The following is a 20021-nucleotide window of genomic DNA, read 5'->3' as shown; positions in this document are numbered from 1 at the left end:
ATGGGATGACGAGACAAAGTTCAATATTTGTGGCCAAATCACCTCAATGTAATTACCAATCAAATCCAAAAGTTGATTTGAGTTGATTTTGCCATGCATGTTGAACTTTGTCTCTTGATCCCATTCACATCCCATTGAATGCCACAGCCTATTTAAGTATTGTTGTAGTATTAGTGTTGATGACCATGTGCATCCCTTCATGGCCACAGTGTACCCATCTTCTAATGGCTGCTTCCAGCATGATAATGCAGCATGTCACAAAGCAAAAGTTGTCTCCAACTGGTTTCATGAACATGACAGTGAGTTCAGTGTTCTTCAGTGGCCTTCCCAGTCACCGGATCTGAATCTAATAGAACACCTTTGGGCTGTGGTAGAATAGGAGATTGAAAGTGAACCTGTAAAATCTGCAGGAATTGCGTGATGCAATCATGTCATCATGGACCAGAATCTCAATGGACTGTTTCCAACATCTTATGGAATTGATGCCATGAAGAATTGAGGTTGTTTTGAGAGCAAAGGGAGGTCCTACCCAGTATGAGTATAGTGTTCCTAATAGTGTTCGTTAAAAGTGCAGAAGGATTCAAGTCAAAACATTATTTTAAAGAAAGTCTGGTTTGGTTTGAAGGTGGTCAGGTCTGAGTAGAAGTTTAAAGTTACTCTATTCAACTATAAACTATGAAGTTAGTAATTGGCATATTGTATTATTACATTTACATCAATGAAAGTCAATCATAGTTTCATTGTAGTTATTTGACTACATGATTATTGATATTGACTTGATGACATGTCAATATCATATTCATGAACATACCAGGCTGTAACACTCTAAAGACCACCACTTGAGGGTGGCAAATGCACAAAAATAGATACATGAGGAAGTGCAGAATGTCTTTTAAGTATCTATTGCTTGTCAAACAGGAGACCATAAGTTCACAATGCATTATAATTATAATAAGACCTATAGTTCGTTTGCAATTATACTTGTACTAATGACTTTTTGTGCAAAAATGTATGACACACAAATAATTTACTTGTCCACTTATGAGTTTAAATGTCTGTCCCACTCAAGGCCAATGATGATACCTCATGACATGCACGGAAATAACCTCACGAGGGGGGAAACTGCTTTACAAAAAGAGACGAGGCACGTGATTGACCCATTCGGCTTTCCATAGGGGGCACTCCCTACACGCACACACACACACACACACACACCAATCAACATTTAGACTTTATTTATTTAACTCGTTTAACTCGTTTCACATTAACACTTGCATTGCCGTGCAGCCCGTACTTTCGGAAAGGGTTCCTATCCTTTTTGTTTTGGCGATTTTATCGAGGTCATCGCTTTCGGACACTAATGTAACTTGCTCGTGAACGTGCGCTTGTCTGTGTGTTCCTCATGGAACACAGTGATCAGCCTCGAGGCTCCATGTTATTCTAAAGGGGGTGAAGTTCATTCAAGTATGGCTTCCCTGTGTTACGAGTCCCGCACCCTGAGCAAAGATGATGTGAATTACAGGATGCATTTCCGTATGATCAACGAGCAGCAAGTAGAAGATATTACCATCGACTTCTTCTACAAGCCGCACACCATCACGCTGTTAACATGCACGGTGCTCAGCCTGATGTACTTCGCATTTACAAGGTAAGTGAGTTAGCAGAGAGCTAGCGCCTAGCTGGATGCTCTGGTGTCAGTCTGTCCGCCTGCTACAACCAACCGGATGGGTGGATAACATCCACATTAGAGCTGCTGATCAGTTTGTTTTTCTCCAATGAATGAATGAGGATATCTGCATAGTGACGGTAGCTAACTCGCCCAGGTCGTTGGTAGAAGGTAGTTCTAAAACATGTCATATTATTATGGCGATTATTGATGTAACATTGGTGCGGAGCGGCATGCACTACGTGGTTGGATCTTGCATCCGCGACCCACTGTTCCATTATTATCTATGAGCTGCTGCATCCCATGCCTCTTCATCCCCATCCAGACTGATCTATCATCAGACAAACCTGCCTGATCCTAGCAGAGCTCGGTCGGTCGGTACTGATTAACTATGTCTATGAGAGATCTGCGAGGTGGATCAGGCTATTCTACATTCAGTAGCCTACAAGTGATGGAGGAGACATGAACCCCTCAATCATGTTGGGGGTCAAACCTACCATTGCTCATGTGCTGCTGACACAGGTGATTGTACCTTAATGATATGTCTTATCGGGATTGGTGACGCTCTTGCTTCTTGTCTTGATGTCAGAGACGATGGGAACTTTGACAATAACCTCTGGATAGGCCTCATCCTGGTCATCTCCTTCTTCCTGATCATCAGTATCCTGGCCTTTCCTAACGGTAAGGACAAACTCTCCATCGACCCACTGGTGGAGGACAGATACCATTTGGAGATCCTGTGCCATAGCAGCTAATGATAGTTAAACAAAGGTTCTATCCCTATTATTGCACAGGCCAACTGAAGTGACTTTAGATTAGTAAGTCCTTTAACGGGACTCCTTCATGAATTCAATTCAAATCAACTTTATTATATAGTATTCTCCATGCTGAACAAGCTACAGTACCTACAACAACAAGACGACAACACAACAATAATCAAGACACACAATATATACAGTACCAATACGAGTGAATAATAAAATTGAAAAAAACACAACATCAATCAAGTCACCAATATTATTTTCCTGCGTCATTCCAGGACCATTTACGAGACCGCACCCTGCAATATGGCGCATGGTTTTCGGTGAGTGAGCTTGACCATAAATGTTTCTCTATTTTGTAAGAATAGCAATTGTTGCTATTGTCTCAGGACAGTGCTTGAGTTGAGTCAATCTCTGCACTGCTTGAATCATACATCTCTTATGTCTACATCCCATCATCAGGTCTGAGTGTCCTCTACTTCCTGTTCCTGGTCTTCATCAACTTCCTGAACTGGGAGCAGGTAAAGCACATCATGTACTGGCTGGACCCCAACCTGCGCTATGCCACCCGGGAGGCTGACGTCATGGTGAGAGATGCTAGGAACACTACGGTGCCACACAGCTGAGAATTACTTGCTATGTCAATGAACATGCATACCGCCCTACAGGGTTTCCGTTAGAAAAAATTGCCGCCGGACATCGTGTCCGGGAAGATTTCGATTTACCGGACAAACGTGATATATTCCGGTCATCATATTAAAATATAAAAAAAAAAACAAAACTAAACTAATATAGCTGTTTGTCGCGGTGATTACTGTTGTGTAGCGGCCTATATATGCCATTTAATGTCTATTTCTCATCCGATACGATTAGATGCGAGCTATATAATATATAATAATATAACATGATTCGCATGCGCGCTATGCCATTATGTCCAGCGCTGAACGGGCGCCTCACTGGGAACTGAACAGACAGCATCGATCAATGAACAGACTCCACATTACGTTAACTGAAGTTTGTTAAATTGTTTGGGATTAATGTGAGTTTTCTATTTTCTCTTTCCAGTTTTACCCTTTTTTTTATCAATAAAACAACGTCATTTCTATAACCAGGTCTCGCTGGTTGGGAAGGCATTTCGTTTAGCTGCCTGTCAAATCATACTTAATCGGACTCGGGAGTATGTCAATGAGGAGAACATAACTGTTTATTGAGAAACAATAGGCAGGCTGGGATACGTATATAAAGAAATACCACAATGTCTAGATGTATAACATTTTATTGAACAGTGCAAGCATGTAGGCTTCTGGCGTGACATCGTACCCCTAACGTTCTTAGGGCTTGTTTGAAAAGCTTAGACTGAAAGTTAGTGCCCTGGTCAGATTGTATAACAAGAGGAAGACCGAATGTGGAAAAAAACGTTGTTAAAGCTTTCACCACTGAGCTGGCTGATATGTTACGCAACGGAACAGCTTCGGGAAAACGAGTAGCAGCGCACATAATAGTAAGCAAATACTGACTTCCACTTTTAGTCCTAGGCAAAGGTCCAACACAATCAATTATTACACGTTCAAATGGCTCCCCTATAGCAGGAATGGGATGCAATGGTGCGGGTGGAATGGATTGATTAGGCTTACCCGCCATCTGACAAGTATGGCAACAGCGGCAGTGCTTGGCAACATCCGCCTTCAGTCCGGGCCAAAAGAAATGTTTCAATATCAGCTGATAAGTTTTAGTTATACCTAAATGTCCTGACCACTGGCTCTCATGTGCTACAGATAACACCTGTTGTCTATAACCCACAGGCACAACCACTTGTTTTACAGTATTCCACTCACAACCATTTGCATTAGGAGGAGACCATTTACGCATTAATATCCCATCGTTAAGGAAATAAACTACGTTGCCCCCTATTTATAATTCCTCACTAGCTGCATGTAAAAAACATTTGTTTAATGACTGATCAGCTACTTGAGCGACACGCAATCGCTCGCCGGTTACAGGCAGAGATAGGCTGTCAGCGGATGGTATGGTAGGACTCGGGGAGGATGGTAACTCTACCACTTTCTCCCTGGGAGAAGCTGAAACAATCGGGTCCCTTTCAATCCCTTTCAGAAAAGGCTTGCATAATCACACTATCACAGAGAGAAACATCGCTATCCTCCTCTCTGCCTCGACTCGATTGTGCACGAGTTATAGCGCACACCGGAAACAACCGCTGTTTCGCATAGGCAGCCTACACATTAGGAGTCATCATCATGCCGGTGTCAAATCATATCATAATAAAATAAATACATAGCCTATATATTCGTCTTTTTTAAAATAGAAGGAATCAGAATGTGAACTTTAGCGAATTGTATTCAAATTGTGCTTAGAGGGAATTATTTTCACCGGACATTTATGTCCGACGAGTTTTCAATTTGTCGGACTTCAACAACTTTTACCGGACAAAGTCCGGGAATTACCGGTTAACGGAAACCCTGCCGCCCTATTCAACCCAGTCTACTGCACAGTGAACATGTTGTCCCCCATGAATGACATGATGATATTCGGTTGTTAAGTCGTGACGTGTTTCCGGGTCCAAAGTTGGCTGAGGCGCTTTCTTCAAAATGCCGCAATAATAATAATAATAAATTGTATTTATATAGCGCTTTTCCGAGGCTCAAATACCCTGACAATATGGGGAAAACGGGGAAGTGCTGTGTCCCTTGTTGTATGAATAGATCCGAGTCTAAAAAATGATTAAACTGTCATTCTACCGCTGTAGTACACTGGTATTCTGGTGCGGAGAATTTCTGGTTTGGACCCGGAAATTGCAAAACGTCACGTTTGACGTCAGACTTAACAACCGGATAGGATGACATAGGATGATATAGGATGACAGAATGATATAGGATGACAGAATGACATAGGATGACAGAATGATATAGGATGACATAGGATGACAATGATATAGGATGATAGAATGATATAGGATGACATAGGATGATATAGGATGATATAGGATGACAATGATATAGGATGATAGAGCGCCCCTCTGTAAAAGGAGAGTGGTGGAATGAAGTCTGTGAATGAAGCAAGATGTTTATTCACCAACTTTTTACAGTCACTTTTTTACGATCACTTTCTGTGACCAAACAGAGAAATGATTTGGGCGCCATAGGCTACTATGATATACTAACTCTATTGATATAAGACACCTTTACTTAAAAACGAATTTCACCGAAAGGCTAAGACAAAATATTTGCTCAGCCAAATTATTTGCTTACAAATGCTACTGGTTATAAACTTTGGTAACACAAACTCTGGTTTCTATATTGATATAGGCCAAGTATCTGTCTGTATTCATCTGCATAACAGACTTCACTCCTACAGCTGCATTCGTAGCCAGAATGAAAAGTCACTGAAACCCGTAGGGCTTGTTTGATCAGTTTATCAGTCTTGCTTCCTTAGAGCATATAGACTATGGCTACTGCATTAGGGTACACTCCTAGCTCTCCACTGTGCACCCTATTATGACGTGTTTAATGTTGAGTTGGCATCACCTCAAAACATCATTCAACTTGGTTTCATTAAAATGATCCCAATGGTGGAGAAAGAGCTTGTGACATACGAACAGACAGACCGAATTGTAGTAGAATCATCATCTTCAATTTCATGGTTGGTGGACAATAACCTATGTTCTCTGTTCTCTGTAGGAATATGCTGTAAACTGTCATGTGATCACCTGGGAGCGAATCGTGAGTCACTTTGACATCTTTGCCTTCAGTCACTTCTGGGGCTGGGGCATGAAGGCCCTGCTCATCCGCAGCTACGGCCTCTGCTGGACCATCAGTATCACTTGGGAGCTCACTGAGGTACACACACACACACACACACACACACACACACACTGGATGGATCTCCCGTAGCAGTGTGTCAGAACGGTGGGAACAGACAGAGGGTTGGAAAAAGGCCTGAGCGGTCCTCTAAAACCACCTAAACATCTGGGCCCAGTTGTTCAAAACGTTTAATCTGTATCAAAATGATCTGGATTCTTCTCCAGGATCAGATTGAGCTGGCTGATTTCCCCATATACAGGCATGATAATCGCTCACCTTTTGTCGAAATTAGCCGTTTTGAATTCAAAATAGGTGACTTCCCTGAATCATATAGATCCGATGAGGGTTTTTTTTGGGGGGGGGGGGGGGGGCGGAGCTGAGCGGCCCATTAGTCTGGAATGCACGTTGAACGTTCGAAAGATTAGATTTTGATGGGCCGTTGATGGCCCGGGCTACAGAAAAGCGAAGCAACGTAGCGAACAGGTGCGCAGGCGTGAAGGGCTGAAACTGTGATGTGCGCGTGAAACTCCTTGTTGAAGAAATTGGTGACAGAACGTCAGCCGCGGTTGCTGAGAGAAGACAAGGACTGAAGTCGCAAATACTGAGATAAGAATGTAACGTTAACAAAATACAAATTGCTAGCTAACGATAGATGACTAACTTTGGTACTAACATTACTAAGTGCAGTACAGATACAGTACAGATAACTACTAACGTTAGCGTTGTCAGCCTATTTTGCAAGCTGTTAGCCCCTTTCACACATAGTTCCCTGTAAATTAAATGGAATCGCAACCCAGGTCCGCCAGTGATTTTCGCCGTTTAATGAGCTAAATGCCCGAAAAATATGATGATGAATACATACAAACTGAGGTATGATATATGGCAGATATATATGGCAGTCTCAAGCGCCTGTCACATCTCCAGTAGCTACATTAGAACTTTGCATCCTTTGATACATCGCAAACAATGGCAACATTTAAATAGTTTACTCTATGTTCAACTGGAAAAGGTAGTGAGAGAAGATTTTCGTGTTTTGATTTCGCTGGGAGTTCGTAAAAATGCCTTTCCACCAAAGAACCGTGGAGCCGCGCCGTGTGAGCAGGCTGAGGGTCATACAATATTTGTATATTAAAGGCAACGCCGCGGCAGTTGAACATAGAGTAAACTATTTCAATTCTGCCATTGTTTGCGAAGTTACAAGATCCTTACATCCCGCCATATGTATCAAAGGATGCGAAGTTCTAATGTACTGGAGACGTGACAGGCGCGTGAGACTGCCATATATATCATACCTCCATTTTATATGTATTTATCATCATATTTTTCGATATATAACAGAAGTATGATATATGGCAGATATATGGTATATATGTGTTGAGCTTGGGTGCACATGAATCGCGTATGAACAATAAGTAAAGCAGACTCGGTATTCTCTTCAGCAACAGAATAACAGTGCGACTGCTACCGTAGTACACAGACTAAGGGCGTCATCAAATATATATATATATTTATTTTATTCTTTTTTTCGCGCCCCCCCTGCAGTACCCCCCACAGTTTGGGAAACACTGTACTAGCTTATATTAAAGCTGCGCTGTTGCGCATTTCATGAGAAGTTGTCAGTCTAGTTTCTTATACAACATATGTGAACATGTAAAGATACTTTATTTGCACTTAATTATACATTCATATTTTCGTTTTTGTACAGAAACAACTCACTAAAATGTACTATTGCATAACTGATTTGGAGAAAAAAATTCCACCTCTACCCCCCCATTCGGTACCATGCCATATCGTGGCTTTTGCTGAAATGACGCCACTGGTCTCGTAGCCTATTGGAGTGTGTGTGAGTGTGTGTGAGAGTGAGGGAGAGTGAGAGGGAGAGCTTTTGTGAGCCCGCATGTATGATGTGTCTCTTTCTGGTACCCCAATAATCTTTTTTGGCTCTCAGTCTCCGACTGCCCTAGCAGGATCCGGGTCTCGTATCCTTCTCACCTTTTTCACCCCGACCTGTTTTCATGCCTGCATATAGACGACTCAATCAGCCAACTCAATCAGCCAGCCAGATCTGATCCTGGATAGCAAAAAAAAAGAAGATTTGAACTAACTGGGCCCTGCTACTGCACAGGGCCTCACAGTATCCACCCATCTCTTCAGGCTACACCTTAACTGCTCCTCCTGAGACATTACTACCCCCAGCACTTAGCATTACTACCCCTCTCCTAAGACACCTGCTTTCCCCTATACTATGCCTCCTAAGACTTCTACTGCCCCCTTGCTCCAGTGTCTTAGTGTCTATTAATTAAAATAACTAAATAAACATCTTTCTTCTTCTATCACGATGACTGCCAATGGCCCCTGGCCTGAGCTAGGTCACTCTTCCTGCTACGACTGGTGGATTGATGATTAACTTGCTTAGTCAAATGTAGCGATTGTAAGTCGCTTTGGAGTAAGGCGTCTGCTAAATGCCAAAAATGTAAAAATGTAAATGTGACCTCTCTTCCCTCTCTAGCTGTTCTTCATGCACCTGCTGCCTAACTTCGCTGAGTGTTGGTGGGACCAGGTGATCCTGGACATCCTGCTGTGTAACGGAGGGGGCATCTGGATGGGCATGACCGTCTGCCGCTTCCTAGAGATGCGCACCTACCACTGGGCCAGCATCAAGTAGGTTCTCCCACGTTTTTTTAACCAGGGAGCTGTCATGACAAATACTGTCCGGGGTGGCCAAAAATTGTCCCGGGATTTTGAACGCCCTTGCCATGCCGAAAGCTAGCATTCTGGACAGATTCCGGACATTCCTGAGTAAGCTCTACCGCAGATGAATGTCCGGATTGTGTACGAGGTACATCGAGGCGAGCTGTAAAGTTACCGTGGGAATGTCCGGAATGCTAGTGTCTGCGATTACGTCACCCAGACACATTCTGGCAGCCCGGACGAATCTAGCTAGCTAGGTAGTTTCAGTATGTTCTAAAACACTAGCTTCTTCGCAATAAATCTGTCCAGAATGCTAGCATTGCCATAGCGAGGGCGTTCGATAGACCTGATGACGTCACACGGAAACATTGTGGCCGCCCGGACAGCATTTGCCATGACAGTTCCACTTGCAACGCTTCTGTTTAGCTCGTCCCATTCGTTTGTTGTCAGTAGCTAACCAATAAAAATAATAATAATAATAATTTAAAAAGCTGTCTTTTTGTTGTGAGATTTAATCAGGCGTGTTGCTCACTGACCAGTGGAAACTCTGTACTGTGAAGTAGACTTGAATGATTGATGTTATGGTATTGTATTCGCCCATGTTCCCCCCATGTCCTGACACAGTACTTATCTTATTGTGTGTCTGTCTGCAAGCCTTTGTGACTCCTCTGTGTCTCTCTCTGCCCAGGGACATCCACACCACCACGGGGAAGATCAAACGTGCGGTGCTTCAGTTCACCCCGGCCAGCTGGACATACGTGCGCTGGTTCGACCCCAATTCCTCCCTTCAGCGGGTGACGGGAGTCTATCTCTTCATGATCATCTGGCAGGTAAATAGGGGATATTGATGGCCTAGTGGAGAGTGGATCGTGAGTTGGACTGGTGATCAGAAGGTCATGAGTTTAAATCCCGCCTGGGAACACCACCACTAGTGTGCCCTTGAGTAAGGCACTTAGCACTAAGTTACTCCAGGGAGACTGTCCTGTGATCTCTAATTGTAAGTCGCTTTGGATAAAAGCGTCTGCTAAATGGTAAAAATGTAACGGTAAATTTGTGTGTCCTGTTCTCACTTTGCCTTCATTCAGACTCGCTCTGATTAGATGCACTCCACATTGTAAAGGCCCAGGCTAATTGACTGCTAAGTGACTGCACTGTTGCTTAATGTACAGCAGTCCAAGATGGATCTCTAGTCTTGCGTCGTAGAGAGCTGTTCCAGTACTTCCATATAAGCAGCTCATCTCTTAAGGGTGTAAGACAAGCTGGACGAGCTGGAGGTGCAATTTCTGGACAGGGGACACCATGGATTGAGAACTCGAGTAAGCCCCAGCGTTCCACTGTTAACTTACCCAGAGAGGTTGCCAAAAAATCACCCGTCACCCCCCCCCCCCTTCCCTTCCTCCATGCTGGCTGCCATGGCGATGAAAGCTGGCTCTTCTCTGCCTTTTGTGTGGTGATGAAACAGAATAGTCCTCTACCCTCCCTCATTCAGGCCCGTTCCCAACACTCTGGGGGCTTTAAATAGTAATTACCAGTCTTTGAGAGTAGTTGGAGAGAGGTGGGGGTGGGGTGGGGGGGTGCACAGGGGACTCAGAGTGGCCACAGTTTAGCTCCTCTCCAGAGGGTCTAGGCCAAATGAGGGAGTAATAAGGCAGGCCTCAGTCTTTCAGTGTGTTGGATGAGAGGAACTGGGACACTGTGAACCTCCAACCTCCTAAACCCCGCGACCTCAGAGCTGGACTGTGGTACTGTGGTACTGTGGTACTGTTCTAATTGAAACTTGGAGTATGTGCATTTCGTCATTTGTGGGCAAGTTGAATTTAATTGAGATTAATGTAGCTCTAGTAAATGGAGAACAACTGTTGTTCCTCATGTTGTGTTGCTGGATAACTCTCTTTTCCCCCCCCCTCCTTTTTCCTTTTCTCTTTTAGCTGACAGAATTGAATACGTTCTTCCTGAAGCACATCTTTGTGTTCCCAGCGTGCCACGCCCTGAGCTGGTGTCGCATCCTCTTTGTTGGCATCATCACAGCGCCTACAGTGAGGTAGGAACTCTGCCATACTCACCCCTTTTCACCCTCTGTCCTTCCCTTCACCCTCTGTCCTTTCCTTCACCCTCTGTCCTTCCCTTTTCACCCTCTGTCCTTCCCTTTTCACCCTCTGTCCTTCCCTTTCCACCCTCTGTCCTTCCCTTTCCACCCTCTGTCCTTCCCTTCACCCTCTGTCCTTCCCTTTCCACCCTCTGTCCTTCCCTTCACCCTCTGTCCTTCCCTTTCCACCCTCTGTCCTTCCCTTTCCACCCTCTGTCCTTCCCTTCACCCTCTGTCCTTCCCTTCACCCTCTGTCCTTCCCTTTTCACCCTCTGTCCTTCCCTTCACCCTCTGTCCTTCCCTTTTCACCCTCTGTCCTTCCCTTCACCCTCTGTCCTTCCCTTCACCCTCTGTCCTTCCCTTCACCCTCTGTCCTTCCCTTCACCCTCTGTCCTTCCCTTTCCACCCTCTGTCCTTCCCTTTCCACCCTCTGTCCTTCCCTTTCCACCCTCTGTCCTTCCCTTCACCCTCTGTCCTTCCCTTTCCACCCTCTGTCCTTCCCTTCACCCTCTGTCCTTCCCTTTCCACCCTCTGTCCTTCCCTTCACCCTCTGTCCTTCCCTTCACCCTCTGTCCTTCCCTTCACCCTCTGTCCTTCCCTTCACCCTCTGTCCTTCCCTTCACCCTCTGTCCTTCCCTTTCCACCCTCTGTCCTTCCCTTCACCCTCTGTCCTTCCCTTCACCCTCTGTCCTTCCCTTTCCACCCTCTGTCCTTCCCTTTCCACCCTCTGTCCTTCCCTTTCCACCCTCTGTCCTTCCCTTCACCCTCTGTCCTTCCCTTTCCACCCTCTGTCCTTCCCTTCACCCTCTGTCCTTCCCTTCACCCTCTGTCCTTCCCTTCACCCTCTGTCCTTCCCTTCACCCTCTGTCCTTCCCTTTCCACCCTCTGTCCTTCCCTTTCCACCCTCTGTCCTTCCCTTCACCCTCTGTCCTTCCCTTTCCACCCTCTGTCCTTCCCTTTCCACCCTCTGTCCTTCCCTTCACCCTCTGTCCTTCCCTTCACCCTCTGTCCTTCCCTTTTCACCCTCTGTCCTTCCCTTTCCACCCTCTGTCCTTCCCTTTCCACCCTCTGTCCTTCCCTTTCCACCCTCTGTCCTTCCCTTCACCCTCTGTCCTTCCCTTTCCACCCTCTGTCCTTCCCTTTCCACCCTCTGTCCTTCCCTTCACCCTCTGTCCTTCCCTTTCCACCCTCTGTCCTTCCCTTTCCACCCTCTGTCCTTCCCTTCACCCTCTGTCCTTCCCTTCACCCTCTGTCCTTCCCTTTCCACCCTCTGTCCTTCCCTTCACCCTCTGTCCTTCCCTTTCCACCCTCTGTCCTTCCCTTTCCACCCTCTGTCCTTCCCTTCACCCTCTGTCCTTCCCTTCACCCTCTGTCCTTCCCTTCACCCTCTGTCCTTCCCTTTCCACCCTCTGTCCTTCCCTTCACCCTCTGTCCTTCCCTTCACCCTCTGTCCTTCCCTTCACCCTCTGTCCTTCCCTTCACCCTCTGTCCTTCCCTTCACCCTCTGTCCTTCCCTTCACCCTCTGTCCTTCCCTTTCCACCCTCTGTCCTTCCCTTTCCACCCTCTGTCCTTCCCTTTCCACCCTCTGTCCTTCCCTTCACCCTCTGTCCTTCCCTTTCCACCCTCTGTCCTTCCCTTCACCCTCTGTCCTTCCCTTTCCACCCTCTGTCCTTCCCTTCACCCTCTGTCCTTCCCTTCACCCTCTGTCCTTCCCTTTCCACCCTCTGTCCTTTCCTTCACCCTCTGTCCTTCCCTTCACCCTCTGTCCTTCCCTTTCCACCCTCTGTCCTTCCCTTTCCACCCTCTGTCCTTCCCTTTCCACCCTCTGTCCTTCCCTTTCCACCCTCTGTCCTTCCCTTCACCCTCTGTCCTTCCCTTCACCCTCTGTCCTTCCCTTTCCACCCTCTGTCCTTCCCTTCACCCTCTGTCCTTCCCTTCACCCTCTGTCCTTCCCTTCACCCTCTGTCCTTCCCTTTTCACCCTCTGTCCTTCCCTTCACCCTCTGTCCTTCCCTTCACCCTCTGTCCTTCCCTTTCCACCCTCTGTCCTTCCCTTCACCCTCTGTCCTTCCCTTCACCCTCTGTCCTTCCCTTCACCCTCTGTCCTTCCCTTCACCCTCTGTCCTTCCCTTCACCCTCTGTCCTTCCCTTCACCCTCTGTCCTTCCCTTTCCACCCTCTGTCCTTCCCTTTCCACCCTCTGTCCTTCCCTTTCCACCCTCTGTCCTTCCCTTCACCCTCTGTCCTTCCCTTTCCACCCTCTGTCCTTCCCTTCACCCTCTGTCCTTCCCTTTCCACCCTCTGTCCTTCCCTTCACCCTCTGTCCTTCCCTTCACCCTCTGTCCTTCCCTTTCCACCCTCTGTCCTTCCCTTCACCCTCTGTCCTTCCCTTCACCCTCTGTCCTTCCCTTTCCACCCTCTGTCCTTCCCTTTCCACCCTCTGTCCTTCCCTTTCCACCCTCTGTCCTTCCCTTCACCCTCTGTCCTTCCCTTCACCCTCTGTCCTTCCCTTCACCCTCTGTCCTTCCCTTCACCCTCTGTCCTTCCCTTCACCCTCTGTCCTTCCCTTCACCCTCTGTCCTTCCCTTTTCACCCTCTGTCCTTCCCTTTTCACCCTCTGTCCTTCCCTTTTCACCCTCTGTCCTTCCCTTCACCCTCTGTCCTTCCCTTCACCCTCTGTCCTTCCCTTTCCACCCTCTGTCCTTCCCTTCACCCTCTGTCCTTCCCTTCACCCTCTGTCCTTCCCTTTCCACCCTCTGTCCTTCCCTTTCCACCCTCTGTCCTTCCCTTTCCACCCTCTGTCCTTCCCTTTCCACCCTCTGTCCTTCCCTTCACCCTCTGTCCTTCCCTTCACCCTCTGTCCTTCCCTTCACCCTCTGTCCTTCCCTTCACCCTCTGTCCTTCCCTTTTCACCCTCTGTCCTTCCCTTTTCACCCTCTGTCCTTCCCTTTTCACCCTCTGTCCTTCCCTTCACCCTCTGTCCTTCCCTTCACCCTCTGTCCTTCCCTTTCCACCCTCTGTCCTTCCCTTCACCCTCTGTCCTTCCCTTCACCCTCTGTCCTTCCCTTTCCACCCTCTGTCCTTCCCTTTCCACCCTCTGTCCTTCCCTTTCCACCCTCTGTCCTTCCCTTTCCACCCTCTGTCCTTCCCTTTCCACCCTCTGTCCTTCCCTTCACCCTCTGTCCTTCCCTTCACCCTCTGTCCTTCCCTTCACCCTCTGTCCTTCCCTTTCCACCCTCTGTCCTTCCCTTCACCCTCTGTCCTTCCCTTTCCACCCTCTGTCCTTCCCTTTCCACCCTCTGTCCTTCCCTTTCCACCCTCTGTCCTTCCCTTTCCACCCTCTGTCCTTCCCTTCACCCTCTGTCCTTCCCTTCACCCTCTGTCCTTCCCTTTCCACCCTCTGTCCTTCCCTTTCCACCCTCTGTCCTTCCCTTTTCACCCTCTGTCCTTCCCTTTCCACCCTCTGTCCTTCCCTTCACCCTCTGTCCTTCCCTTTCCACCCTCTGTCCTTCCCTTCACCCTCTGTCCTTCCCTTCACCCTCTGTCCTTCCCTTTCCACCCTCTGTCCTTCCCTTTCCACCCTCTGTCCTTCCCTTGAACACCTTTGTCTTCGGGAACCGTCCTCACCGCAATTTTAAAACTGCTTTAAATCTCACTTTGAGACTTTCACTCTGTAAACTGTAAACCGGCTGAACGTTTTGGCTTGCATATTATAATATTCCTCATTGAATTTGCTCTGTCTCTCTGTTTTAGGCAGTATTATGCATACCTGACAGACACACAGTGCAAACGAGTCGGGACCCAATGCTGGGTCTTTGGGTAAGTCACAAACCTGTAAAAGGGTTATTCCTTGATGACTTGCCTTGAGTCAACATGTCAACAGAGCGTTGTTTTGGAGGTTTCTACAGTTGGGACTGTATGTTTGGATATGAACTCCAGTCTGAGGGCCGGGTGTGAGACAGAGCTGATGAGGACCACAGATAAAGGCAGTGTTGTTGTGAATGTTAACTGATCTGCAGCAGTGGGGGTGAGAAACAGTAGCCGGCCTGGCTTTTAACACACACCCACCAAGGCCCACACAGTCTGCCAATAAAACCACAAGACAATAGCTGCCATTATCCTGGAGCTAGCCAAGATTGAAACCTACCGGAAAACAAAGTCGTCAAGCACATGTTGTGTAAGAATGTGTGGGATAAAAGGGTCTCTTGATTTGTATGTGTTAACTTGATCTCGAAAGTACTATAATACCTATAAAATGCCCTTATCTACTTCCATATATAGGCATATGAAATCGGAAAATCTCCTTGTGTTTCCCGGCCAAGTTGTACATTGAACTAGGCAGAATGTTATATCTTGGTTAGTGATTTTGAATGTAAACGTCTGCTCAGTGGAGAAGTCACTCATATAGGCGTTATATATATATATGTATATATGTAACTTTATGCCCTTAACTCTCTGACCCTCTCACGTTCCCTATCTCACTCTGTCATGTCAACACCTGTGAGCCAGGGAGGGATATTGAGCTGATTTCCCATCAGGCTCAGCTGCGTGACCGACCTCGCTGTGTCTCTCTTTACATCACACAGGGCCATAGCCTTCCTGGAGGCGCTGGCATGTATTAAGTTTGGTCAGGACCTGTTCTCCAAAACACAGGTCCTCTATGTGATCCTCTGGCTCCTGTGTGTGGTAAGTTCAAGTTAAGTTAAGAACCGATCCCGATGTTGATAAGAAAGACAGTCATGAGTAACCCGCCTAAAACTAGAGTGTGTGATTGTCGGGCCTGCCATGCTGGATTATTTCATAATGTTTGACACATGAATTGACAGTGACCTTGAACAGTGGAGCAGTCATGAAACTTCAACACTTGAGAATGTCTTTGAGAATCCAGCTTCAACAAATGAATCCTTTAGTTTATCAACTCTGATGTTAATCATTACCTCTCTCTCGGGTGTTGCCTTTCTTTTAGGCCTTCATCACATTTCTGTGCCTGTATGGAATGGTTTGGTACGCTGAGAATTACGGCCCCAGAGAGAAGGTATGTGTAGATCCTCTCAGAGAGAAGGTATGTGGATGTATGTGTAGATCCTCTCTTAGAGAGAAGGTATGTGGATGTATGTGTAGATCCTCTCTTAGAGAGAAGGTATGTGGCTGGTCTAGATCCTTCTCTAAATGCATGCCTTACATTTACATGGACACGTATTTGCATCAACACCAGAATTGCAGCTCTCGTCTCTCTCGTCTTTCATGGCTCAGCAGTCTTGAAGTCATAATGTGTCAAGGTCTGGTGAAAAGGTCCTCAAGTAGGGCTACTGTCATTTTGGGCAACTTCCATTTTTCCAGATTATGAATGTGCAGATTGTAAGCTTTCAAATGCTGTATTATACATTGCAATCTAAAAATAGTTGAAGTTATGCTTATTTGAATGTTGGTACCCCTCAAACTAAATACAGGAGAAAATCGCTTTGAATCAAAACAGACGTGTTTGTTACCATGGCGTTGGTAGCTAGCTAGCAGCTAAATCACTATGAACATCTAACTGCATGTTTAGCACAACATGCTGATAGAACATCAACATGCTAAAAACACATAACTAGCCTACACATAATTAGATGATCACACAGTGATTTGAACACGTCCTAAAACGTACGTCTCACTAACCCAGTAGCCTGAAGCAGGACGGAACATGATTACAGTGAATCCAAGTCACAAATTATCATATTTAGTGATCCTAAAACTGTTGTTTGTTACATTGAGTGAGTGGGCTCTTCAACAATTAAACTTTCTTCTTCTTATTTTTTAAAGATAAAGCTTTTTGGTCATTTGCGAGAATTGCATCCGACATGCAGACCTTTTCACCAGACCGTGACGCATATGTTAACTGTTAACTGTTGTGTCCTATCTTTCTCACATGACTGTATGTGAATGCTGGTTTACACACCTGGGAGAAGTGTTTTTAGTTACAATAAAAATCCAACTGACTGTTATACCCTTGACGAACATGACCTCCGGGTGTGTGTCACTCATAGATAGAACTAACTACGCTAACCGTCATTCTCTTTTACAACTTTGGCATGTGGCTCTGGTCAGCATACGTGAATGGTATGTGTGTAATGTGTTACGCCCCCCTGTGCTTTCACAGAGCCTCTCAGAATGTGAAGACAGCAGCTACCCTGACTCTAGTGACTGTGTGTCTGACGTGTTTAAAGGTAAGGGGGTCTTTTTTTCTAGCATTGCGTTGATCCATGGTGAAGCGTTGCATATTAAAGTGATTATATAAAATGTCATTTAATATTTGAGGCCTCCCTTTGTAGAGGATTTGCAGAGGATTTTATCCAAATGTTGACACAAAGAAACCAATGTCTGGTAGTTGCCTGACCTCTAGTGGTTAGACAATTGTTGCTCCTCCTTTAAACGTAAAAGTGCAATGTAGATATATTTTCAACTTCGGTATAGAATTTAAATATTTAATTCATTAACCTGTCCAATAACCCATATCTACTTTGTGGATATGAAAAATCCTGAATTAAAAACGTAACCTTAAAACCTGCAGGAGAGGTGGAGGTGGAGGACACCCCGCTGCCCACCAGGAGGAAAGGCAAAGGTTCAGGAAAGAACAAGTCCACCAACGGCCTCGGGAACAAGAAGTAAAGGAGCCCCGCGGTGGAGGTCCTCTCAGAGTTCCCACGGAGGAGGCGGGAGGATAGAGGGAGGCAGGAAAGAGGAAAGATGTGAACACTTTCCAGCATTTCAACATTTTATAGAAAACTACCCACCCACAAGACAGAGATAGGTAGAGAGGGGAAAAGATGCTGGGGGTAAGGTGTGTCAGCATGTCCATGCAGTCTTATAAAGAGAGGGGAGGGAAATGCGCTATAGAGACATGGCCCGATATATGTGGCCCAGTCTGACCTCCTCTCCTCCTGCAGTTGACCAGCGATCCCCAGTATGTGTATATGATGGCAGTATCGCTCAGAAGAATGCATGTTCATTGCAGTTGGTAAACTACTGTGATTGGCGAACGTTATCCTTTCCAATATATATAACTCATAGTTTATTTGAACAGTACTGGTTCATTTTCATATACCAGTCAAACGTTGTGTCATCAGACTACTGTATATGTGATTTGGTTTGATATATTTCGAAATTTAAGAAGACACTATTTAAATATATCACAGATACACAGTCCAACGGCTCTTATTTGATACTGTTGGGGAGGTTTAAGGTTCTCATATTGGGCCAACGTATAATCAAATGTCTATTTACAGGTTCATGTTCGTAAGGGGTCACTGTTTTCGTTTTTATGACTTGAACAAAGAGTGGAATGTGAACATTTTAATGCAAACCAGCTTTGGCAAGGATGGAGGATTAGAAGTTGTTTTGAGTTAGACTTGGATCAAAGCAAAGCACACGGTTTAAGCACTTTTTAAATTTGCTAGGCGCTCCATACAAGTTTTTTGGGTTCTGTTCTGTTTTCGAAATACTGTACATTTGTTATGTTTGTGTGTTTTGTGAAATCATCGTGACCTTGAGTGATTTTGACTCTCCCTGTACATCTGTGGCTGCTATCATTTCTTTCTTTTTTTTTCTTTCTTTTTTTTTTTTACTGTTAAGACCAGAGAGAGCAATCATTCATAGTTTTGCATGTCTCACTGAAAGCTTCACCTGTCTGCGCAGGTAGCTTTGTTTTACCATGTGGATGTTCTTATGATATACATTCTTCCTACATGGCATTTGCATGGCTGTGTTGGAAACTATCCATGTTTCTCTAGAGGAATGTCACAGTAGTAGTGAAAGGGTCTCTGTCTCACTGCACACCAAGAAGCCAGTATTCACACCTCTGTCTTTCAATGTTGTTGTAACATTTTAATGTAATGCCCTTGTGCCTGTATGCATGTTACTCATGTTGTTTTTGTTATTCCTAACAATTTTGCAGTATGAACATACCTTTTTTTTGCGTTGTGATACTATTCCGTTCTTGTGATCTCAGAGAGCTCTATCGAAGATTTTTTTAAAAGCTTGTTTCTGTCATCTCAACACATCCTGTACGTCCCTCACCATCCCAGACAATCCAGACTGTCATCCTTAGTGGAATGGACCAGGCTCCCTGGCTGTGGAATGGTACATTGTTTCTGGATTAAGATGCCATTTGCCAAAACGATTATGTTGAAAAGGAGACTTGTGTGTTTTTTTTCACTGTGAATTAATAAGACTTATTAAAATGTTTTGCATTTCCTCTTAATTTCCCTGTCTTCCAGAAAAAAAAGAAGAAAAAAGGTTTATTTTTACATCACATTACACAAGTGTAAGAGAGTAAAATTCTTAGGCTTGGTTCTTCACATTGCAGCAAAATACAATGACAATAGGCATAATTCAAGATAATAAAAAAAAAAAGTGGCAATAGTACAGGACATAAGTGACAAATAAGACACAATACAAAAAAACAGTACATAGTGTTATTAGTGAAATAGACAGCATTTTATACATTCTGCCATATCAAATATAAATATAATGTAAATTAATAATAATTTAGTTCCATCCCTATCTGTCATGGAAGACCTTCATGCCATTCCTGTGTACTGTATACAGTTGAGGCCAGGAATTTTCTTCCCAATGTTTGCATCATTGATAAAACTTTATATAATCAAACATTCACCAGTGCTATTTATTAGCTTTTGGTACATTTTGGAATATAAAATAAGTTTTTAGGCTTGCTTTATATCAAATATAGTGAAAAATGGGGTGGTCAAAAAGATTAGCCCCCATGTGAATATTTGCTTTAAAAACACACCTAAGCAACCAATCAGATTTCAAACCACACCTGTACAGTCAATTGGCTTCCTAACAACACCTGAGCATTCAATTAGCATAAAAGGACTCCAAGAAACAGGGCACTTGAACACATTATTGAGAGGGACTATACTACTCCCCTTACTCACCATGCCAAAGACAAAGGAAATCAGTCTTGAGCTCAGAAAGAATAAGTGGAGGCTCATGATAAGG

General features: G+C 45.1%; 1 protein-coding gene across 1 annotated transcript; it reads left to right on the top strand.

The window, feature by feature from the left end:
- Nucleotides 1-1466: 1466 nt before the first annotated feature.
- On the top strand, nucleotides 1467-18581 carry ptdss1a (phosphatidylserine synthase 1a; the record flags this gene model as incomplete). The annotated part of the gene is made up of 13 exons (XM_080540363.1): nucleotides 1467-1648; nucleotides 2256-2347; nucleotides 2706-2750; nucleotides 2890-3014; nucleotides 6123-6281; nucleotides 8755-8906; nucleotides 9625-9766; nucleotides 10865-10977; nucleotides 14775-14840; nucleotides 15608-15707; nucleotides 15988-16056; nucleotides 17161-17227; nucleotides 17572-18581. 13 exons carry the CDS (start codon nucleotides 1467-1469, stop codon nucleotides 17667-17669), a joined length of 1410 nt encoding a protein of 469 aa, XP_080396489.1. The 3' UTR covers nucleotides 17670-18581.
- Between the last annotated feature and the right edge of the window lie 1440 nt (nucleotides 18582-20021).

This window comes from Nansenia antarctica (genome assembly GCF_963989245.1).
Source record: "Nansenia antarctica genome assembly, chromosome: 10".
In the NCBI taxonomy this organism is placed as follows: Eukaryota; Metazoa; Chordata; class Actinopteri; order Argentiniformes; family Microstomatidae; genus Nansenia; species Nansenia antarctica.
Note: the sequence above shows the minus strand (reverse complement) of the source record. Positions and strands in the feature narration are given on the sequence as shown.